The sequence below is a fragment of the Bombina bombina genome, chromosome 2 (assembly GCF_027579735.1).
Source record: "Bombina bombina isolate aBomBom1 chromosome 2, aBomBom1.pri, whole genome shotgun sequence".
In the NCBI taxonomy this organism is placed as follows: domain Eukaryota; kingdom Metazoa; phylum Chordata; class Amphibia; order Anura; family Bombinatoridae; genus Bombina; species Bombina bombina.
In genome coordinates, this window is record NC_069500.1 from 1,227,652,946 (window position 1) to 1,227,678,945 (window position 26,000).

Below are 26,000 nucleotides of genomic sequence, written 5' to 3' on the forward strand. Positions count from 1 at the left end.
TTTTCTTTCATTATTCAGAAACACGGGCCCCCAAGCTCCATTCAGAGCTTGATAAATGGGTCTCAGAGCATCCAATAAAAAAAAAAAAAACTTTCTAATTTTTTTCTATTATCAAATTTTCTTAGTTCTCTTGGTATCTTTTGATGAAAAACAGGGACATAAGCTCAGGAGCGTGCATGTATCTGGACCACTATAGGGCAGGAGTTTTGCAAGAAATTGTAAATCTGTCTTAATCACAAAAGAAAAATTCTGGGTTTCATATCCCTTTACCTGGTAGAGAGTGGCAGCTGCACACCTGAAAAATGTTGGGCTATTTAGGACATGAACAAATATTTACAAACATGTAATGCATTTGAAATGCTCTGTGTTTGATGCAATAATAAAAAAAAGGACTACATTGCCCCTTTATGGGCATTGGGGCTGCCATTATATGAAATAGTACCACACAGTGAAATGCTGCGATCCGATATGCAGCGTCGCCTGCAAAAGCCGGCGACACCAGATTTTGCGCAATTTTGGTATTACATATATAGCGTAGCATACAAGTTACGGCCGTATATTTCACCCGTCGCTCGCAATTTCTACTCCCATAGGCTAACATGGGACCGCATCGTAAATCAGTATCCAATATCCAGCACAAGGCCTTACGTGGCGAAAATGGAGAAATCTTACTCCATTTTCACCCCGCCATAAAATGCAGTCGTAGCAGGCCTTGCGCTGAGTATGGGAGCACCGTAACTCCCTAAAATGCCTGCAAAAATAAACTAACACCTAACGCATGCGCAATGTCTATCTACCTGTCAACCGCAATCCCTCACCGCAATAACTAATAAACTGTATTAACCCCTAAACCGCCATAACCCACACCGCAATTAACCTATTCTAGTATTAACCCCTAAACCGCCATAGCCCACATAGCCTATTAAATCTATTAACCCCTAATCTGCCGCCGCCAACGTTGCCGCCACTATAATAAAGTTATTAACCCCTAAACCTAACCCTAACACCCCCTAACTTAATTATTATTTAAATAAATCTAAATAATATTACTATTATTAACTAAAGTATTCCTATTTAAAACTAAATACTTATCTATAAAATAAACCCTAAGATAGCTACAATATAACTAATAGTTACATTGTAGCTAGCTTAGGATTTATTTTTATTTTACAGGCAACATTGTATTTATTTTAACTAGGTACAATAGCTATTAAATAGTTAATAACTATTTAATAGCTACCTAGTTAAAATAATTACAAATTTACCTGTAAAATAAAATCTAACCTAAGTTACAATTACACCTAACACTACACTATCATTAAATTAATTAAATAAATTAACTACAATTAGCTAAAATTAAATACAATAAAATAAAATAAACTATAGTATAATATAGGTTTATTGCGGTGTGGGCTATGGCGGTTTAGGGGTTAATAATTAGGCTTATTGCGTTGTGGGGGGTTGTCGGTCTAGGGGTTAATACATTTATTATTAGGAGTGAGAGGGGGGATTGCGGATATAGGGGTATACGTGTCGGGCTTATTTTTGGGAGGCGTGCTAGACAGTTACGGGAGATTTAAAATTTTTGTTACTTTTCTTAGGCGCCGGCAGTTTCTAAAGTGCCGTAAGTCACTGGTGACTCCAGAAATTTGTATTTACACTTAATTCTGGACATCGCTAGTTTATCCAACTTACAGCACTTAGGAAATGCCGGCGAAATATATGTAATACCCCGATGTGCAAGGTGAAATTACGGGCGAAGCAGGTTTCCACGCTTGCGCCGAAACCTACGCCGTATATCGGATCGCGCCCCTGGTATTAATGATCACAGAGATCTTTATAGCGAAGCAACACTTGTACAAGTACGTTTGTAAATGAATGCGCCTATTAAATAAAAATATGTTACCATAAAAGGAAAATGGGATTTGTCAGGTTCATTTCTGTTGTCCAGCTGAATTTAATTCATTTCATTCTGGGTAAATATATACACAGATTTTTTAAACACAATTTCTATCAGTTCAAAAATAAATAATAATATAAACTTGTCCCAGATAAGGGTAAATATTATTAGTCCCTTAATGCATTCCTTGGGATGGCTCCATTGATACAGTATTTTGATCTTCATTGGCTACTGTGCCATAAGTTACTTCATTAATTTCTTCCTCCTTAAGTTTCCGGTAAGATATATCTGTGTCGTCATCTTCATCGAGGGGCTCTGATTTCTGAAGAACTTCTTTCCTGTAGTATTTGTATAATAGCACATAAATCCCTGCTTCTGCGGCCTGGAACATTGCATACAGTAAGGGGAACATATACATGCTCCCAATTAAGTGAGCTGGGAAGACAAGTTTCAGGAGAGCGGTGCAGAGCTGGACATTTTGGCATCCGGTTTCCAAAGATACTGTTCTCCTGCAGTTTGGTGACAGTTTGAACAATGTTGCAAGGCCATATCCTAAGGCATAACCAATCATAGGCATCAGCAGGGCCACAATATACACCGAGGGAGGGATGGTTGCCAATAGCTCAGGCCCCAGCATTGCTCCGGTTAGAATGAAGAGGATGAGAACAGTCACTAGCAGAGACCACAAAGAAACCTATAGGGAGGAAATAAAAACAAGGTGTAAATGTGTCACACACTGGAATAAAATAAAAACAACCCCCAGAATTTGAGGTTTTTAATAGCAGGTGATGGTTCCACTCTTTGTTTGAATCCAAGATCTCATGTATTAAAGTCAAATTTTTTTTTTATCCATTGTAAATATCAGAAAATATTTTGGGCTAATCACTGTACTGCAACCTTTATGCATACAAAATAAATATGTTTAAATCATTTAAAGTTGCTGCTTGCAGTCCAGGCAGAAGCGACTTCAGTATGTTTAGTTTATCACCATTGCTGTGGCAATAAATAAGGGACACATATAAGTGAGTTCCTACACTGGTTGAGCATGTTTCAGAGTTTCCAGTTTGTCAGGGGAACTGGGAGAACCACTGTTTACAAGTTAGACTACAAGAAAAGCTGACAATATTTAAAGAGACATGAAACCATATTTTTTATCTCATGATTCAGATAGAGAAAACAATTTTAAACAACTTTCATATTTACTTATATTATCACATTTGCTTTATTATCCTGGTATCCTTAATTGAAGGAGCAGCAATACACTACTGGGAGCTAGCACATTGGGTCTGCCAATGAGAAGAAGCATATATGTGCAGCCACCAATTAGCAGCTAGCTCCCAGTAGTGCATTGCTGCTTCTAAGTCTTGCTAGCTATGCTTCTTAACAAAGGATAAAAAGAGAATGAAGCAAATTAAATACTAGAAGTAAATTGGAATGTTTTTTTAAAATTGTCTGCTGTATCTGAATCATGAAAGAAAAAAATGGAGTTTCAATTTATGACAATTACATTTTGAGTTTGAGAATATCCCCAGATAAAAACAGATGTGCAACTCCATTATTACCATTAAGAGGTTTTGTTGAGGCTTATTCAGTAGAGATGTGCAGCAAAGAACATTTTGTTCCGGACAAAATTTTCGTTCCGAATATTCAAAGAAATTAGTTTCCGATATTCATTCCTTGAACTGTTTGAATTTTCGTCAAATATTTACATTATGTTTTTCTTGTTCACCTGTAGCTACAATACCTACCTTAACGCACATTGGAGAGCGCGCTAACCTGACCCTCTTCTTGCCAGGTCCCTGGCTGTGCTAACATGAGGGTTAAACTGTTCGGCTCCCATGACCTGCACTAACGTTAGAACAGATCCTGGGTGCCGAGAGCACTAAGCCTCCTGTTTGCACGGCCAGGGATCTGGCAAGAAGAGGGTCGGGTTAGAGTCCGCTGCAGAGTGCGTTAACATAAGTATTAAGTGGTTGCCAATAGCACTAACTTTAGAACAGATCCTGGGTGCCGAGAGCACTAAGCCTCCTGTTTGCATGGCCAGGGATCTGGCAAGAAGAGGGTCGGGTTAGAGTCCGCTGCAGAGTGCGTTAACATAAGTATTAAGTGGTTGACAATAGCACTAACGTTAGAACAGATCCTGGGTGCAGAGAGCGCTAAGCCTCCTGTTAGCACGGCCAGGGATCTGGCAAGAAGAGGGTCGGGTTAGAGTCCGCTGCAGAGTGCGTTAACATAAGTATTAAGTGGTTGACAATAGCACTAACGTTAGAACAGATCCTGGGTGCCGAGAGCACTAAGCCTCCTGTTTGCACGGCCAGGGATCTGGCAAGAAGAGGGTCGGGTTAGAGTCCTCTGCAGAGTGCATTAAGATAAGTATTAAGTCTTAACATGAACGAAAATCCCATTTTCGGTACAAATATACATTTGTCCCAAAACGTATCCACATCCCTATTCAGTAGTATGTTTTTTTGCTTTATTAATCTAGGTATTTTATTTTGTTTAATTTCTTGAAAGATTTAGAAATAAAAAGTTGAATTTACCTTTTAAGCTTAGTTTTTTGTTTGTTTTATATCTGCAAATCAATTTCAAAGGACCTTCGTGGAAAATGAGTTTCCCTTAATAGTTTACGGGTAACTCAGATAATCTGTATAACAGCAATAACAAGGAATGGGAGAGATCATTAATCTAGGTTGAGAAGCTATGTAGAAAACATATCAGTCACTCGGCCTACACATGTCAGGTTTGCATCTAAACGCTATAAATCAAAGAGAATCTATGTATGTTGTATTGATAGCTGGTGGTGGATCTAGTTCTGCTTCAGAGAACAATAACAAATTCTACTGTCTGAATTTCAGTGAAGATGAACGGCATCAAAATTGCACAAAAACAATTGCTTCAATCTTTCCTACTTTTGTTTGTTGCACAACAATATGATGCACATTGATTTCTGTTGTCATGGTAAAAAGCTACATCTTTAAATTATATTTAATTGATTATTTTTAGTCTGTAAACAACTGCTGTGTAGTTAATAGTAAATTGCTATGTAGTTCTAACAAATAGGGCTAAAGTGATGAACCATTGTAGCGTTATTTATTTTCAGCCTAACGTTATTAACATTTGGAGAGAAAAAAAAAACTGGGACCTTTTGAAGCAGAGTCATCAAGTAAAGCAAATTACAGAGTAGATGACCACTGACAATATCTAATAATGTTTTACATTACCTCGCCCCCTCTCTGCTGCACCCCAAAATAACCATTGTAAATTGCATACAATATGCATGAGATATTAAATACTTTATTATTAGATCTAATCTGTAGACTGCAAGAGACCCAGATAAAACCAAGCAAGATGTCATGTCTGTTTCCCACAATCAATGTGATGCCCACAATTCTGGGCATGTTTTTACAATGTAGGACAAACTCCTGGGACAATTTATACAATATTAATGGGATATCAGAATTAAGAAAACTCATGATGTGCCGAAAGCAACAAAACAATAGTACAAATTCATGATCAGATCAATATAGTTCAGCTGTTTTGACTGAACCAATCCTTAGGACTCAGTGCCAGTACCAATAATTGTATGCATGTTCACTCAAAGTCGCCTAAATAATAATTCCTAAGATAGGGTTGACAACTGCTTCAATGTCTTGAGCTCACAACTGATAGCAATTCCCTGTATATTTTCTCATTTGATGTTGCTTAGGAAATTTTACTTCCCCAACCCAATAAAAAGTTCTTTGGATGCCCATAGCAGTTAGGCAATATTCTGCACCAGATAATCAAAACATTATTTATGAGAGATTTACCTTAAGCAGGATGTCTGCAATTCTGTTGTACCGGTAACGTATGAAGACACCCAAACCAATGGGGAGAAGAGTACTGCAAAGCATAAGAGTGACTGCCCCAAGTGGCAGAAACTGCACCAGTGTAGTGTTAATCCAGGGCCGGCTGTATATCCACAGGCAAAGGGGCATCAACAGTAGTGCAAGCAATGTGGAAGACGTGGTCATGATGATGCTACATGAAAACATAGAATTCCATTCAGTTACTATACAAAATGAACCTTGAAGGCTTATCGAATTACTTAAAGGGAATTTATTTTGTTTACTTGGTATCCTTTGTTGAAAAGCATGTCTAGGTGGCTGCACTTATATGCCTCATGCTAATAACTCACCCATTTGCTTTGCTGTTTCTTCAACAAATGATACCAATAGAATGGAGCAAATTAGATAATATAAGTACATTGGAAAGTTATTTAAAATTGTATTCTCTATTGAATCATTAAATCATTTTTTGGGGGGTTTCATGTCCCTTTAAAAATAAACATCGGTACAATCTAGAGCAGGGCAGCCAAAGCTACAGACACTGGACAACATCTGGTTCAGTGTGGTGCTACTACTTATAATGAAATAACAAGCATGCAAATACATACATTTATTTCATTAAGAACCTGTGCTAGGGCATTCATTGAGTAAGACTCCTTGGATTTGGGAGATGAGCTTCATTATGATATTTGAGGTTTCCTGGAATTTGTTTTTATAATATTGTAACTTTTACTGGTAGTTTTTCTGTATTTCCCTTATTTGAACCCAAGGTGTATTGCCGTATTTATATCTTGTATAAAAATAAAATGTTCTAATTTTTATGAGATTATTCATTTTAAACATATGAAAAATGAAAAACAGAGGGAAAAATATAACTGGTATTTGCTACACTTGTATATTATATTGTTTTTTTACTATGAATATTATTCCATGTGAATAGTAAATCTTGCAGGCCTATGTTATCGGGTTAGCCAGCGCCTTTTTCAGTGTTCTCTGGTTGAACTCTATTCCATTCATTATAGTTATCTTAAGTAATTAAATGTTTTTGAAATTTCAAAGCAATGTAAGATTCCCAATAAGACATAATATTCTGGTATATTTCGCTACGTCTAAAGGGATACTAAACTCAAATTTTTTCTTTCATGATTCAGATAGAACATGCAGGTTTTAAAGCAAATTTCTAATTTCTTACCTGGGAAACGCTTTGCTGATTGATTTGCTACAATTAGCCACCAATCTGCAGGAGCTACCCAGGTTCTGAACCAAAAATGGGCCGGCTCTTAAAGTGTCAGTAAACTTTAAAAATAATGTGTTACAATTCTGCACATAGTGCAGAATTATATAACATTATATTAGCCAAACATTTATAAAACCTAATATTCCATATTAATTAAAAAAAAACCGCTGTTTCACAGACCCGCTCTCTGCTCTCTGCTGAGCGGGTCTGTTATATTTACTCAGCGCATCGGGCCAGCTGTATAGTCACAGCCCGGCCCGACCGCACCATAAGACTAAGTGCAGCTCGCTCCTGTCACAGTCCTTTACTAGGCTGCTATTTACAATATAAGACAATTGAAATGTTATGAAAACTGATAGCGCAAAACAAAGGTACTGATATATACACAGTGGATATTGAAAAGAATCACTCCTCTTGAAAATAAACACAGTTTTTGTTTATCCAGTTGTAATTACTCAGGGCAACTTATAACATCCATGGGAAAGATATAACACCAATATGTTAGGCAAAAATAAAGACAATTCAAAAACAGAATCACTGACTTGGAAAAAGGATCACCCCCTCTTAAAATTACTTGTAAACTCAATCAAGTGTAGCTAATCACCTTCTCAACGGCACACACAAAGCCATTTGACCTTCAACTGTGATTAGCTGTGGGCATATATATATACACATAAATATCAAAGGCTTTATCAATGCCTAGAAGCACAGTAAAGTCTATTATTAAGAAGTGGAAGTTATTTGTTAGGGTACAACACAGACCCTCTCTGGATCAGGACGTCGCTCCAAACTGGATGAAAGAGCCAGGAGGAAACTGGTCAGAGAGGCTACCAAGAGGCCCACAGCAACTCTGAAGCAGTTGCAGGAATTTATGACAAAGAGTGGTCATTGTGTGCATGTGACAACAATATTACAAATTCACCACAAATGTGGCTTGTATGGGAGGGTTGCAAGAAAAAAAGCCACTCCTCAAGAAAGGCCACATGCAGTCATGACAGAGCTTTGCGATAACACACCTAGGAGATTCTGAGGCTACATGGAAAAAGGTGTTATGGTCAGATGAGCCTAAAATGTAACTATTTGGCCTCAACACCAAACAATATGTCTGGAGGAAATCCAATACAGCTCACCATCCAAATAACACCATACCATACCTGCAGTAAAGCATGTAGGTGGTAATATCCTGTTATGGGGGTGTTTCTCTGCAGCAGGCACTGGAGCACTTGTCAGGATAGAAGGAATAATGAATGAGGCAAAATACCGTCAAATTCTTGAGGAAAATCTTCTGCCCTCTGCCAGGAAGTTGTCAATGGGAAGAAGGTTTACCTTCCAACATAACAATGACTCAAGGTACACAGCAAAAATGACCACACAGTGGTTAAAGGAGAAAAAGATGAATGTCCTTGCATGGGATAGTCAGAGCCCAGACTTAAACCCCATTGAATATCTGTGGCATGACTTGAAGACTGCAGTCCACATAAGGTCACCATCAAATGTAATGGAACTGGAGCAGTTCTGCAAAGAAGAGTGGGCAAATATTGCACAGTCTAGATGTGCAAAGTTAGTAGAGACATATCCCAATAGACTAAAGGCTGTAATTAAAGCAAAAGGTGCTTCAACAAAATACTGACACAAGGGGGTGACCCTTTTTGCAACTCAGTGATTTTGTTTTTGAATTGTCTTTATTTTTGCCTAACGTGTTGTTGTTATATCTTTCACATGGATGTTATAAGTTGCACTGAGTAATTACAACTGGATAAACAAAAACTGTGTCTGGCTTTATTTCCGGCTGAAAAGCAACAAATGTGATTATTTTCAAGGTGGGTGATTCTTTCCAATACCCACTGTAAAATATATTGTTTATTTAAAAAACATTTAGCAAGTTACAAAATATAAAGTTTAACACATTGATGTGGTTAAAACAGGGTTTTTTTCCTGGCCAGGCAAGCAGTGCTTTTGTCCCTCTACACTGTGTTGTATAAAAAAAATTTCAACAAATGTATAGACTCACTGTTTTAACCACATCAATGTGTTAAACTTTATATTTTGGTCTTGCTTATTGTTTTTTAAATAAACAATATATTTTTTATATATCAGTAACTTTGTTTGGCGCTGTCAATTTTAATACCATAGATAGATAGATAGATAAAATAGAAATAGTTGATTAACAAAATGCAAAGTCATTGAAGAGAAGAAAAAGGTCAATCAAATCAATACTTGGGGGTCCATTTATCATTGTGCGGATGGACATGATCCGCTATAGCGAACCATGTCCACCGCACATCGATAAATACTGACAGCATACGCTGTCAGCATTTAGCATTGCACCAGTAGTTCTTGTGAACTGCTGGTGCAATGCCGCCCCCTGCAGATTTGCGGGGGGGTGTCAATCAACCCGATTGTGTTCGATCGGGTTGATTTCTGTCCGCTGCATCAGAGCAGGTGGACAGGTTATGGAGCAGCGGTCTTTAGACCACTGCTTTATAACTTGTGTTTCAGGCGAGCCTGAAGGCTCACTAGAAACATGGGGCTGATAAATAGACCCCTTGGTGTGGCCACCTTTTGCCTTCAAAACAGCATCAATTCTTCTAGGAACACTTTTTTAGGCATTTAGTTAGGTGAATGACTATACAATTATACCAAACAGGTGCTAATCATCATCAATTTAATATGTAGGTTGAAACACAATAATTAACTGAAACAGAACAGCTTTGCAGGAGAAATAAAACTGGCTGAGGAACAGCCAAACTCTGCTAACAACATGAGACTGCTGAAGACAGTTAGTTATACTGCATCAGAAATGTCACTCTCAGGCATAAATTTCAAGACAGACAGTGGTTTCCAAATGTACAGTACAAGTGCTTCTGAAGAAGCACAAAGAAACTGCCAATGTGGAGGACCATATAAACAATGGCCGGCCAATGAAACAGTGCAGCAGATGAAATAAACTTTATGCTTACTTCCCTGCAATCAAACAATGTCCAGCATTGCCATTAGCTCAGAATTGGCAGAAACCAGTGGGATCCTGGTATACCCATCCACTGTCCAGAGAAGTCTGGTCAGAAGTGGTCTTTATGGAAGACCTGTGGCCAAAAAGCCATACCTCTGACATGGAAACAAGGCCAAGTAACTCAAATATGCACAAACACACAGGAACTGGGGTGCAGAAAAATGGCAGCAGGTGCTCTGGACTGATGAGTCAAATATATATTTGGCTGTACCAGAAGGCAGTTTGTTTGCTGAAGGGCTGGTGGAGGTTCCTTGCAAATTTGGGGCTGCATTTATGCAAGTGGAGTTGGGGATTATGCCGAATTAATGGTTTCCTCAATGCTGAGAAGTACAAGCAGATTCTTATCCATCATGCAATACCATCAGGAAGGCATCTGACTGGCCTCAAATATATTGCATAAATATGATTTTTCATGTTTTCATCTACCTAACTGCAATGGGCTCCAATACACATATATAAACACATACACACATGTATACATATAAATATATATATATAGATATATATGTATGTTAATACATATATACACATATAAATCCGTGATATACATAAATACACATGTGCACACATATCTCTCTCTCTCTCTCTCTCTCTCTAATTAATGTAGCTCTTGATACGATTGGTTATATTCTTACTTTTAGAGCGTTTAAATAAAATATTACAATGTTGCAGTGGTTAGAAACAGTCCGTAAAGAGCAAAGGAATCTGACAGATATTTCTGCCTAGCAACAGTTGACAATTTTTTCCTGTATAATTAATGATAGGTTGCGAGGGTTAGAGTACAGCCCGTAGAGTGGAAAGGTATCTGATGGATAATCTGCCCAGCAACAGTTGAGTATTGTTCATGAGCACTGTGTGATAGGTTAGGATTTTATTAGAACCAGTTTGTCTCCTGATTGGAAGCTGTAAGATGAGAAAGATGTTTAAAAGGTTGGCGGTTTAGTTTACACGTTAGTCACTATTGAGAAAGCTACGGTGAAACGCGTCTAGTGACGCACACAAAGGGGTCGGAGGTATTTAGCACTTTGTATGCCATTAAATAAGAATTCTACTCCAGGTCTGTAAAAGATTTTATTCAAAGTTTTTAAATAAAAGCTATGTTTTACACTATTGCAACTGGATATGTGAAGAATTTCTTTACCTGTCTCAGCATTTTTTGCTTTATAATTGACTACAAGTGTTGAAAAATCTATGACATCTTGTGATATATCAACTTATGCAGGTTTTTTACTGTCAACCATTTCATTGTTACATGCACTTTTTCGCCCACATTTTGAATAGTTTCATGCTTGGATAATACACTCCTGCAACAGTGTGAAAGCAGGTAGTGTTTGGTTTATCGTTTTTTGTGCTAATTTAAAGGGTTAAGCACGGGCGTGGTGCACACTATAGCTGTTTCAGAGAGGTGTTTTGGACTGTAATTTTTCTAATAATTTTATTAGAATTTGATTAGAATTATGCAATATTTGAATTAGAAAAATTTAAATCTATATTTTTGTAATAGTATTTCTAATGCTCTCTTTAAATGTAATATTTGAATTATGCAATATTTGAAATAGAAAGTCAGATTGATATATTTGTATCTATTATATATCAATTTACTAAATTCCCTACCACATCAACTATTGAATTTCTGAATAATATTTGTTAAATAGGATGTTACATTTCAAATTTCGAATGTGGATCATTATGAACATTCAAAAATGAAAGTAACATTTTAATAACTGAATTTTAATTTTCATTCTTATCAACGTTTGATTGTCCAAAATCAATGTCCACAGGACTATTTGTTCTACCAAACGAATTACACTTTCAGCACATGCGCCCATCCCTAGGAATGGATAATAAAGGGATTATCTATCTTTTTAAACAATACAAATTCTGGGGTACATTGTTCCTTTAGCCCCTTAAGCCAAAGTGATGTATATAAAAGTATATATACGTTGGAGCTGCAGGAAGCTCGAGCAGTCTCGGCTGTTAAGTTCCTGAGCTTCAGACATCTGTCCACATATGGAACCGGAACACAATCGGTGCTCCGCTTCCATATAAAGGCCGATGCCAGATCGTTATAGACACTGTGTTTGGGAAAAAGTTAACAAAATTTTTTATATGATTGCATTTGGCAGTGAAATGTTGGCATGAAATATATTATAAAATTGCCCTAGATCAATACCTTGGGTTGTCTGGTTAAAAAAAAAATATATAGTTTTGACAGGTAAATTAAAAAAAAGAAGAAGCTCTATTTCTGTTTAAATGGAGTGATAGCAAAAATGCTGAAAATTCTCTGGTATTTTGGGCAAGTTATTTGCAGGCCCTTTTTCTTTCTAAGACCTGTGACCTCATATCTTTGAGCCCTTATAACTTTTTATTGCAATTTTGTTTTAATACTTTTTATTAGATAGTGGTAATATGTGTAACTGAATTTTCAAATGTATTTTTTAATATTTTTCATGATTTTATACACTGTGTGTATATATATATATATATATATATATATATATATATATATATATATATATATATATATATATATACTGTATATACACACACATAAGTGAGTACACCCCTCACATTTTTGTAAATATTTTATTATATCTTTTCATGTGACAACACTGAAGAAATGTCACTTTGCTACAATGTAAAGTAGTGAGTGTACAGCCTGTATAACAGTGTAAATTTACTGTCCTCTCAAAATAACTCAACACATAGCAATTCATGTCTAAACCGTTGGCAACAAAAGTGAGTACACCCCTAAGTGTAAATATCCAAATTGGGCCCAAAGTGTCAATATTTTGTGTGGCCACCATTATTTTCCAGCACTGCCTTAACCCCCTTGGGCATGGAGTTCACTCGAGCTGCACAGGTTGCCACTAAAGTCCTCTTCCTCCATGACAACATCAGGGAGCTGGTGGATGTTAGATATCTTGCGCTCCCCCAACTTCCGTTTGAGGATGCCCCACAGATGCTCAATAGGGTTTAAGTCTGGAGACATGCTTGACCAGTCCATCACCTTTACCCTCAGCTTCTTTAGCAAGGTAGTTGTCGTCTTGGAAGTGTGTTTGGGGTCGTTATCATGTTGGAATACTACCCTGCGACCTAGTCTCCAAAGGGAGGGGATCAGTATGTCACAGTACATGTTGGCATTCATGGTTCCCTCAATGAACTGTAGCTCCCCAGAGCCGGCAAAACTCATGCAGGCCCAGGACATGACACTCCCACCACCATGCTTGACTGTAGGCAAGACACACTTGTCTTTGTACTCCTCACCTGGTTACTGCCACACACGCTTGACACCATCTGAACCAAATAAGTTTATTTTGGTCTCATCGGACTACAGGACATGGTTCCAGTAATCCATGTCCTTAGTCTGCTTGCCTTCAGCAAACTGTTTGCGGACTTTCTTGTACATCATCTTTAGCAGAGGCTTCCTTCTGGGACGACAGCCATGCAGATCAATTTGATGCAGTGTGCGGCGTATGGTCTGAGCCCTGACAGGCTGACCCCCCCACCCCTTCAACCTCTGCAGCAATGCTGGCAGCACTCATACGTCTATTTCCCAAAGACAACCTCTGGATATGACACTGAGCATGTGCACTCAATTTCTTTGGTAGACCATAGCAAGGCCTGTTCTGAGTGGAACTAGTCCTGTAAAACCACTGTATGGTCTTGCCCACCGTGCTGCTGCTCAGTTTTAGGTTCTTGGCAATCTTCTTAAAGCCTAGGCCATCTTTATGTAGAGCAACAATTATTTTTTTCAGATCCTCAGAGAGTTCTTTGACATGAGGTGCCATGTTGAACTTCCAGTGACCAGTATGAGAGAGTGTGAGAGCGATAACACCAAATTTAATACACCTGCTCCCCATTCACATCTGAGACCTTGTAATACTAATGAGTCACATGACACCGGGGAGGGAAAATGGCTAGTTGGGCCCAATTTGGACATTTCCACTTAGGGGTGTACTCACTTTTGTTGCCAACGGATTAGACATTAATGGCTGTGTGTTGAGTTACTTTGAGGGGACAGCAAAATTTACACTGTTATACAAGCTGTACACTCACTACTTTACATTGTAGCAAAATGTAATTTCTGCAGTGATGTCACATAAAAAGATATAATAAAATATTTACAAATTTCATGCAATGTAGAAAAAAAGGAATGCTTGGGCATATATATATATATATAAATATATATATATATATATATATATATATATATATATATATATATATATATACACCTTACTTATGCAGCTAATGTTTCAGTTGTTATATAACATGGAAGTGTGTATTCCTTCACACACAACTGTTTATGTGTCTAAATGTGTGTGTTTTATGGAGTGTGTGCGTTGAATTATATAAAATTAAACTGCCTTCCATCTACATACACCGCTAAAGGCTGCAATGGGCTATAATCCCAAGCCTGGGCAGTAAAGCCTTAAAACCGCAAAACCCCTACATCACAATAAACCTATTTAACTTATTAACCCCTAAACCGCAAAATCCCTACATCACAATAAACCTATTTACCCTATTAATCCCTAAACCCCTACATCGCAATAAACCTATTTACCTTATTAATCCCTAAACCTTTTAAACTGCCAAAACCAACAACGCAAATAACTATTTAAATACCTAAGGACAGTACACTAACCTAACACCCCCTAACCTAATACCCCCTAACCTAACACCCCATTAAATAAACCCAAATTACCTAAACTAATAGATTCTAAAGTTACAAAAAATAAAAAAAAAATAAGTTTACAAAAAATAAAAAAGGCTAACATTACAGAAAATAAAAAATCAAATTACCAAATTTAACAAAATTAAACCTAATCCCTATGAAAATAAAAGACCTCCCAAAATAAAAACACCCCTACTCTAAGAATAAACTACCAGTAGCCCTTAAAAGGGCTTTTTGCAGGGCATTGCCCCAAGATAATCAGTTCTTTTTCAAGAAAATACACAAAGCCCCCCCTAACAGTAACGCCCCCCACCCACCAAACCCCCCCAAATAAAATAACCTAACACTAAAAACCTAAACTACCCATTGCCTTGAAAAGGGCATTTGTTTTGGGCATTGCCCTTAAAAGGGCATTTAGCTCTTTTTCTGCCCATCCCTAATCTAAATAAAACAAATCCCCCCCAAAAAACCTTAAAAAATCCTAAATCTAACCCCCAGGTTGGTACTCACAGTTCCTAAAGTCCAGCGGAGAAGGTCCTGTTCCAGGCGGTGAAGTCTTCTTCCAGGAACATCCTGCACGGAGAGGAGCTGAAGACCGCGGAGCTGAAGACCAGCGACTCTGTTACTGAAGACCGGCGACCGCGGAGCCATGGAGCGTGGAGGATCCTCTTCATACAATCTCCGCCGTACACTGAATAGTGAATTCAAGGTACGCGATTAAAGATGGCGTCCCTTGAATTCCTATTGGCTGATTTGATTCTTCCACTTCAAATCAGCCAATAGGATGAAAGCTACTCAAATCCTATTGGTCGTTTAAATTAGCCAATAGAATGAGAGCAAGTGAAATTTTATTGGCTATTCAAATCAGCCAATAGAATTTCACTTGCTCTCATGCTATTGGCTAATTTAAATAGCCAATAGGATTTGAGTAGCTTTCATCCTATTGGCTGATTTGAATTGGAAGAATCAAATCAGCCAATAGGAATTCAAGGGACGCCATCTTTAATCGCGTACCTTGAATTCACTATTCAGTGTACGGCGGAGATCGTACGAAGAGGATCCTCCACACTCCTGGCTCCGTGGTCGCCGGTCTTCAGTTCCAGGGTCGCCGGTCTTCAGCTCCACGATCTTCAGTCTTCAGCTCCGCTCCGCGCACAATATTCCTGGAAGAAGAAGAGTTTGTGCTTGGAAGAAGACTTCACCGCCTGGAACAGGACCTTCTCCACCGAACTTCAGGAACCGTGAGTACCAGCCTGGGGGTTAGACTTAGGATTTTTATGTTTTTTTGGGGGGATTTGTTTTATTTAGATTAGGGATGGGCAGAAAAAGAGCTAAATGCCCTTTTAAGGGCAATGCCCAAACAAATGCCCATTTCAGGACAATGGGTAGTTTAGTTTTTTTAGTGTTCGGTTATTTTATTTGCGGGGGTTTTTTACTGTTAGGGGGGGCTTTGTGTATTTTCTTGAAAAAGAGCTGATTATCTTGGGGCAATGCCCTGCAAAAAAACCTTTTAAGGGCTACTGGTAGTTTATTCTTAGAGTAGGGGTGTTTTTATTTTGGGGGGTCTATTTTATTTTCATAGGGATTAGGTTTAATTTTGATAAATTTGGTAATTTGATTTTTTTATTTTCTGTAATGTTAGCTTTTTTATTTTTTGTAAACTTATTTTTTTTTTATTAGGGGTTGTTAGGTTAGGTGGTGTTAGGTTACTGTACTGTATATAAAAGAAGAGTTACAAAATACGTTGGGGCCCATTTATCAAGCTCCGAACGGAGCTTGTGGGCCTGTGTTTCTGGCGAGTCCGCTGCTCCATAACCCTGTCCGCCTGCTCTGATAAGGTGGACAGGAATCGCCGGAAATCAACCTGATCGAGTACGATAGAGTTGATTGACACCTCCCTGCTGGTGGCCCATTAGCCGCGAGTCTGCAGGGGGTGGCGTTGCACCAGCAGCTCTTGTGAGCTGCTGGTGCAATGCTGAATACGGAAAGCGTATTGCTCTCCGCATTCAGTGATGTCTTGCGGACCTGATCCGCACTGTCGGATCAGGTCCGCAAGACATTTGATAAATAGGCCCCGTTGTTTCTACATCTGTAGTTTAAAAAATTATTCTGTACAAAAACATAGTACATTTCTAAAGGAAAATCCAGAAGCATAGTATGTAGGTATAATGCCTAATAGTCTTTATGCCTCCTAGGTGACACAGGAGGCCACTCTTGGACCTCATTTATAAACTCATAACCATATATAGGAGGCTATTTCTAGTAAGAGAGACCACTTTTGGAGAACCTCATTTTATAATTTTAATAAAGCCTCAGAATAAAATCTATAGCAAAGTCTTCTAACTAACGCAAAGGGTCACTTTTGGGCCCTATCTAGGTCTTAATAACTTCAAAGAAGGCAATTTAAAAAAATAAATAAGGGATCACTCTTGGATCCCAACAAACAATATATGATAAAGAATAATAGGAAGTATTAGTTGATTACACAACAATAAAATGAACGTACTCACTTATAGAGGCCTAAACTTCAGATCAGTATACTATTGGAAGCTCATATGTATTTTGTTTTATGCTGCCAGGAGGAAGCAAATACATAGATTTCACACAATGTTGGCTTTCTCTCAATGTATGGGACATAGATTAAAATGCTCTAATAGCATCTAGGTACATTGCAAGATAGGCAGATACCTCTCTTATTAGTTGGGTCAAGAACATGAGGACAAATAATAGGTATACTCAAAGCATAAGGATTCAGCAATAGACAGTCAACATTGTAATGATGTGTATGCTTTATGTTATAGTTTAAGTTCAATAGTTATGCTTAGTTCACTCTGTGCACTACAAACAGTTAACATTTTAGTCATGTGATTGGAGGGGGCGGGCAGTTATTGTTAAGATGGATGCTGCTGAATAAAGTCTGTATTCCTGTTCTCTCTCCTTGCTGTTTGCTAATACATTATAAAGATCATCACATGGTACCAGAAGTGGGGTGAAAAGTGACATGGCAGCAAACAGCAACACAAAGAACATTCCTTCTCTGGATTTAGAGTCAGGGAACATTTCTGATAATTGGTCAAAGTGGAGGGAGCTGATTGAACTTGTGTTTGCAGGCCCAGATGCAGACAGATGGACTGAGCAACAGAAGGCAGCACACTTTTTGATATGTGTGGGACAAAAGGGATGTGATGTATGCAGAGCCTGGCAGGCAAGTGGGGATATCACTGCAGATGACAAAAAAAAAACAGAGGTATTGTTTGCAAAGTTTGAAGCATACTGCAATCCAAGGACTGTGCTTTTTATGATGCAGGTGATATGATAAAATACCGTATTCTGATGGGCAGTAAGTTTAAAGAAGTTCAGGAAAAGTTGCTGCAGGAAGAAGATTTAAATATTGAGAAAGCCATCAGGATTGCTAGAGCATATGAAATGTCAAGAAAGGACATGCAGGTACTGGAAGGAACACAACACCAGATCAGTGCTATAGAAAATCAAAGCAGCAGATACTGGCAAGAAAGAGGACACAAGGGGATAAAAGGCAAGTGGGACACTGGGACAAGTAACACACAAACAACCTGTGACTACTGTGGAAACATGCACAAAAAAAATGCTGCCTGTCCTGCAAGGTGGCAGATATGTAATAAATGCAATAAAAGAGGACATTTTGCCAGGGTGTGTAAACTGTTTTCCCATATTGCAAGGACACAAACACAGGCTGTACACGCCATAGAGGACAATGATGACAATGCAGGGTCAGACTCAGATTGCACCCCAATATATCTTGCAGCAGTACAGAAATCACACAAGTCTGCAGATGAAGCAAATGTAACCCTACAGATAGGGGCTCACAAAACTCCAGTCACATTCAAAATAGATACAGGGGCACAAGTAAACTGTGTGCCAAGCCACACATACCTGGAACTCCTTAGAAATGAATTCCCCTTAGAGACTCAAGACCTACCAAAACTGTTGGGATATGGTGGTGAAAAGCTGAAAGTGATGGGTCGCTGCCATGCAAAATGTTTTTACAAGGGATCTGAAAAGGTCTTACAATTGTTTGTGATAGAAACAAAAGCCCCAGCAGTATTAAGTCTAAAAACAAGTAAAGATATTGGACTTGTAAAGATCATTATGGCTGTGGATGGTGGGTGCAGCGAACTGTCAAAGGACAACATTAAGCATGAGTACAGTGATCTATTCAAAGGCCTAGGGTGCCTCCCGGGGATTAGCCGCATACGTATAAAAGAGGGTGCACAGCCTGTCATTCATGCCCCAAGGGAAATACCTCTATCCCTTGAGGCTAAAGTCAAACAAGAACTAACTAGGATGGAGAAGTTGGGGGTAGTAAAAAAGGTCACAGAACCATCAGAATGGGTCAGTTCTATGGTTGTGGTAGAGAAGAAAAACGCAGGCGCAATTCGTATTTGCATTGACCCACGTGATTTGAACAAAGTAATAATGAGAGAACACTACAAACTCCCCACCATAGATGATATAGCTCACAAGCTAGTAGGAGCAACAGTGTTTAGTGTACTAGATGCACAATCTGGTTACTGGCAATTGCGTCTTGATGAACCCAGCAGTCACCTGACCACTTTCAACTCACCCTTTGGACGATGGCGTTTCACAAGAGTACCTTTCGGCATTGCTTCTGCTCAGGAGATATTTCAAAAGAAATCACATGAGTTGATTGCTGGTCTACATGGTGTTGAAGTAATAATTGATGATTTGCTGGTTTATGGAAAGGATCGTACAGAACATGATGAAAACCTTATTGCCTTACTCAAGCGGTGTCGGGAGAAAAATCTTAAACTCTATCCAAACAAAATGCAAATTGGGGTAGAAGAGGTTACATATTTTGGACACCTTCTAACCAAAGAGGGTTTAAAGCCTGATCCAAAGAAGATAACAGCAGTTATTAGCATGAAGGCCCCATCCTCCAGGAAGGAACTAGAGACATCATTAGGCATTTTTAATTATCTATCCAGGTTTTCTCAGGGCCTCGCTCAGCTGACAGCCCCACTACGTGCATTGCTACAAAGGGATGCTATTTGGTCTTGGGACGCAAACATGGAAAAGACATTTGAGAAAGTAAAAAAACTGATCACTAAACATCCGGGGCCAATACTGAAATATTTTGACGTAAACTGCAACACTGTGCTTCAAGTGGATGCATCCCAGTTTGGGTTAGGTGCTGGGATAATGGAACAAGGACATCCTGTTGCATATGCTTCACAAGCTCTGACAACAACACAAGCCAATTATGCTCAAATTGAGAAGGAGATGTTGGCCATTGTAAATGGATGTGAGAAATTTCACCAGTATATCTATGGTCACCCAGTGGTTGTGGAAACTGATCACAAACCATTGGAGTACATCATGCAAAAACCACTATCTGCTATACCTCCACGCCTGCAGAGGATGGTTATGAAACTACAACAGTATGATCTCACAGTGAAATATAAACCAGGAAAGGAAATTCCGATGGCAGATACGCTGTCTAGGGTGTTTCCAGAAGGACATGAAGCACGGGATGAACCTGAATTGGAAGAACAGGTGCATACAGTACTAGTAAATATTCCAATAGCTGATGTACGGCTGGAAAAAATTAGACAAGATACCAAACAAGATAAAGTACTAGAAAAACTAATTTGTGTCATGTGCAATGGCTGGCCAGAAAAACGAAAGAAGCTTTCTCCTGAGTTGCAGGGATTCTGGCCTGTGAGAAATGAACTATCCTTTCATACGGATATCATATTCATGGTTGACCGTATTGTTATTCCTAAATCACAGCAGGCAGAAATATTGGAGCAAATTTACCAGGGACATTTGGGCATTACTCTTTGTAAGCGCAGAGCACGGGATGTGGTTTACTGGCCTAATTTGGACCTTGATATTGAGACACTTGTGAAGACATGTGAAACCTGCCAGACATTTCAAAAAGACAATGCAAAAGAACCTCTCACACCATGGAACACTCCTTCACGGGCATGGCAGAGACTGGCCACAGATATTTTTCATTTTGAGGACAACCACTACCTGATAGTAGTAGATTACTACAGCAAATTCTTTGAGTTAGTACAGCTGAGAAATCTAAAAGCATCAGCAATCATATGGGCTTTCAAAACAATACTCTCGAGACATGGAGTGTGTGAAGAACTTGTGTCTGATAATGGCCTGCAATTCTCAAGTGCTGAATTCCAGTGCTTTCTGCGTGAATGGGGAGTCAGGCACAAACCAGTAAGTCCGTATCACTCACAGGCCAATGGTTTAGCTGAGAAGTATGTTGGCATAGCCAAATCCATTATCCGAAAAGCACAATCATCAGGGCAGGATGTGTACCTAGGCCTGTTAAACTATCGTGCAACACCCATGGAGGGTTTATGTTCACCTGCACAGCTGCTCATGGGTAGAGCACTGAGGACCACAGTGCCTATTGCACCACAGAAATTGCAGCCTCATACTATCCCACAGGATCAGGTAACAGGTCAGAGGAACATAAACATGAAAAAGCAAAAGCTGTATTTTGACAAATCTACCAAGTTACTTGTTCCACTCAGGGCTGGGCAAGCTGTGAGACACAGAGTCACTGGGGATACATGGGAACCTGCTCGAATTATCAGTGAAGCTAATTCACCAAGGTCATATATAATCAAAACCAAGTGTGGACAGAAACTGAGACGCAACAGGCGTCATCTTCGACCAGACACTGCAGCTGATACTCTACTCGGGGAACCAAGCAGCAATGACAATAAAGAGCAAAGCAATGAATGCACAGAATTCCCTAACATGGATGTAAAGTCTACTGAGGACTTTGAGGACAACATAAGTGTATCAGCTTGCGATAATGCTGGGAATGACTCTCAACCTGACACTGATTGTACTGCTAGTGAGCCAGCAGTTACTTTCTCTCGTTATGGTCGAGCTATCAAACCAAAAATATGGGAAGACTTTGTCTCATATTAAGTGTTTCATATTTGAAGGGGAAGATGTAATGATGTGTATGCTTTATGTTATAGTTTAAGTTTAATAGTTATGCTTAGTTCACTCTGTGCACTACAAACAGTTAACATTTTAGTCATGTGATTGGAGGGGGCGGGCAGTTATTGTTAAGATAGATGCTGCTGAATAAAGTCTGTATTCCTGTTCTCTCTCCTTGCTGTTTGCTAATACATTATAAAGATCATCACAAACATCAATAGTATATACATATATTATTACTGGTAGCAGAATACATAAACTGAGCTTAACAGATTTTAACACCCTGAATCTAAACTTAAAAGCTTGTATAACTACAAGCTAATTAGGGTCTATAGAATGTAGGTATATAATGAGGGATTATGGAATCATAGGGCTGACTGTTGGGATGTTGACTAAGGTCTCTCCCCCGGCCGCTGGCAGAAGTGACAGCTTTCATGGAACATTATCATAACATCAGCTCAATAAGGGGGATATATGCTTGTCTACCATTAGTTGGGCTTATTAATCATAGCTCCTGGAAACATTCAGTGTTCTGACAAAATATATATTTAACTATGTTAACTCAATAACAATGACAGCTGCGGAAGCTTGACCCAGGCTATGAGGGTATGTGAACCATGCTAAACAGATATACTGAGGGAATACCAGTAAACGGTACGTCTAACATATTGAGAGATCATAAACTGCCTATGAGGATATAATAGATTAACTAAACTCCTGATAAAGTTTGCTGATATCACCATGACGTTTGATACCAGTCCAGGAATGGAGTAACGTTTACCCAATTCCAGATTTCTCCTTAAACTTGTGAGGCCCCATTACATATGCGGCGTCGGTCGCAAAAGCCGGCTATGCCAGTTTTTATGCGGTTTTGGTATCCAATATACAGCCCTGCATATAAATGCAGCACGTATATTTCACCGTCGCCCGCAATTTTTACTCCCATAAGCTAACATGGGACCGTGTCGCAAATCGGTATCCAATATTCAGCACAAGGACTTACGTGGCGAAAACGGAAAAATGTTACTCCATTTTCACCTCGCCACACAAAGGCAGCAACAGCAAGCCTTGCCCTGAGTATGGGAGCACCGTAACTCCCGAAACTGCCTGCAAAAATAAACTTACACTAACACATGCGCTATAGCAATAACTAATAAAGTGTATTATCCCTATATCCTCCATCAAACCCACACCGCAAGTAATAATTAAACTATTAACCCCTATATCCGCCATCAAACCCACACCGCAACTAAAAATAAAGTATTAACCCCTAAATCCGCCAACCCCAACATCGCAAACTACCTAATAAAACTATTAACCCCTAATCCGCCATTAACCCACAACGTAATAAACCTATTAAATCTATTAACCCCTAAACCGCCAAAGCCCACAACGCACACTACCTATTAAAACCCATAAACCGCCATCCCACACAATGCAAATAAATAATTAAATTACTAAGCCCCCTAACCTAACACCCCCTAAATTAACCCAAATTACCTAAATTACAAAATACTAAAGTTACTAACTATTAAAATTAAAAAAAATAAGTATAAATTAAAGGGACAGTCTAGTCAAAATTAAAATTCTACTGTAGACTGTCCCTTTAAGCTACAATTACAAAAAATACAAAAAATCTAATATTACAGAAAATAAAAAACAAAATTATCAAATTTTAAAAAATTATACCTAATCCCTATGAAAATAAAAAAGCCCCCCAAAGTCAGGTTGGTACTCACCGTTCCTGAAGTCCGGCGAAGAAGGTTTTGTCCCATGCAGTAAAGTCTTCTTCCAAGCGGCAATCTCTTCTTTCTACATCCAGGACAAATCTGGCGCCGACTGGATTAAGGAAGTACATATATAAATGACTGAATGCATAACACTACACTTATACAGAAGGGAATCCAAATAACGAAAAAGCTATAAATTAGCACATGTTTTATAACAAAAAACACCTTCCATAATGGATACTGGCATATTTATGAGTGCACATAAACAGAAAGCAGAACACAAATGTTCTGAACCAAATGTGCATAAAATATATAATATATATTTGATATATATGATCGAGGGGGTGCCTACAAATAAAGCAGGTACATATATAAAAGACTTAAAGGTATGAAATACCAATAGAATAGAAGAGTCTAATAACCATGCTTAGATGCAACACCCCAATGGAAAAAACCTGTTCCAACATGGTTTGGTTGCTTACTGCAACAGTTTTATCACTCCCTATGGGATTGTTGGTTATTTTACTTGGAATATATTTGGAATTTTTCTTCCCTTCATGGTAGACAGGTTTTTCCTTGGGTCTGGCACCCAGACTTGTATTAATAGATTTATGTTTGAGTATCCCTGGTTGTTGTTGTTGAACCTATGGGTTTGTGGGAACTATGTCAGTTCTGGTCATGTTCTCATCAGTATCAGATTGCTTATCATCTGAAGACAAAACAGAATGAGAAGCAGTCTGCCAGGAACGAACAGCAGCATCAATAGCTTGTTCTATGGCCCGGTTGCCACCTGGTAGTTGCTTCTTTCTGCCCAATTGTGCTTTTCACAGAAGAAAACTTTCCTGTAGTATATCAGTCTGATCCCGCCGACATGGTCAGTCCAGCCCCAAAATACCAGGCAATTCTCCTCTGAACAAGGAACATGACAACCCCAGACGATCGTTTCGGACTCCTTTGGGCCTCGTCAGTGAGGTGCAGCCATATCCCTCTAAGCACATTGGGCAAGGAGTCCATGTCTGGTTTCCCCCATCACCCTTAGGGAGACTATCCCCAGGGTCATATTTACATATGCAAAACAGAATGCGAAGCAGTCTGCCAGGAACGAACAGCAGCATCAATAGCTTGTTCTATGGCCCAGTTGCCACCTGGTAGTAGCTTCTTTCTGCCCAATTGTGCTTTTCACAGAGGAAAACTTTCCTGTAGTATATCAGTCTGATCCCACCGACATGGTCAGTCCAGCCCCGAAATAGCAGGCAATTCTCCTCTGAACAAGGAATATGACAACCCCAGACGATCGTTTCGGACTCCTTTGGGCCTCGTCAGTGAGGTGCAGCCATATCCCTCTAAGCACATTGGGCAAGGAGTCCACGTCTGGTTTCCCCCATCACCCTTAGGGAGACTATCCCCAGGGTCATATTTACATATGCAAAACAGAATGAGAAGCAGTCTGCCAGGAACGAACAGCAGCATCAATAGCTTGTTCTATGGCCCGGTTGCCACCTGGTAGTAGCTTCTTTCTGCCCAATTGTGCTTTTCACAGAGGAAAACTTTCCTGTAGTATATCAGTCTGATCCCACCGACATGGTCAGTCCAGCCCCGAAATACCAGGCAATTCTCCTCTGAACAAGGAACATGATAACCCCAGACGATCATTTCGGCCTCCTTTGGGCCTCGTCAGTGAGGTGCAGCCATATCCCTCTAAGCACATTGGGCAAGGAGTCCACGTCTGGTTTCCCCCATCACCCTTAGGGAGACTATCCCCAGGGTCATATTTACATATGCAAAACAGAATGCGAAGCAGTCTGCCAGGAACGAACAGCAGCATCAATAGCTTGTTCTATGGCCCGGTTGCCACCTGGTAGTAGCTTCTTTCTGCCCAATTGTGCTTTTCACAGAGGAAAACTTTCCTGTAGTATATCAGTCTGATCCCGCCGACATGGTCAGTCCAGCCCCGAAATACCAGGCAATTCTCCTCTGAACAAGGAACATGACAACCCCAGAAGACCAGTCTGTGTCACTGTCAGAAATTGTAACAGATTTGGTTCGTCTTTTTCTGCGACTACAATTACGGTTGCCCTTTTTGTTTTTGTTATTATTGTTGTTATTATTATTGGGCAAACTACGCCTGTAATCGTTACACTGCTTCCTGTTCCATATATATTATTCTTAGGTGCCGGCAGTTTCTAAAGTGCCGTAAGTATCTAGCGGCTCCAGAAATGTGTATTTATGCTCATTTCTGGACATCGCTAGTTTATCTGACTTACAGCACTTTATGAACTGCCGGCGGGGTTTATTGGATACCCCGATGTGCAAGGTAAAATTACGGGCGGCGCGGGTTGCAGCGCTTGCGTTGAAGCCTGCGCTGTATATATAATCTCGCCGTGATGTTCGGTAGTATTGCAGCAGTCAAGGGCTTCATAGAGAAATCTAATTGACCGCTACCTCATTGACGATTCGGTTGTTTGCAGCTGGGCTAAGAATGGAGTTGCGGCAAAATAACATCTAGGCTGTGGAGGATCAAATCCTGATGAGGTTAGTGACTGTAGTGATGCAACTCCAATATTCTTAAAAGAGACTCCAGTAAAGGTGTCTGCAGATCTGGGTGCCTTGGTATCGTTTGTCAGCATGGAGGGGAAG

General features: G+C 39.3%; 1 protein-coding gene across 1 annotated transcript in view; it reads right to left on the reverse strand.

The window, feature by feature from the left end:
* Positions 1–1,275: 1,275 nt before the first annotated feature.
* SLC10A4 (solute carrier family 10 member 4) overlaps positions 1,276–26,000 on the reverse strand; it is a 49,186-nt gene continuing 24,461 nt past the window's right edge. The window contains exons 2-3 of the mRNA XM_053700869.1: positions 5,710–5,920; positions 1,276–2,594 (exon numbers count right to left, since the gene is read on the reverse strand). Coding sequence (XP_053556844.1) covers positions 2,076–2,594; positions 5,710–5,920 — 730 coding nt within the window. The 3' untranslated portion in view covers positions 1,276–2,075. The remainder of the gene's footprint in view (positions 2,595–5,709; positions 5,921–26,000) is intronic.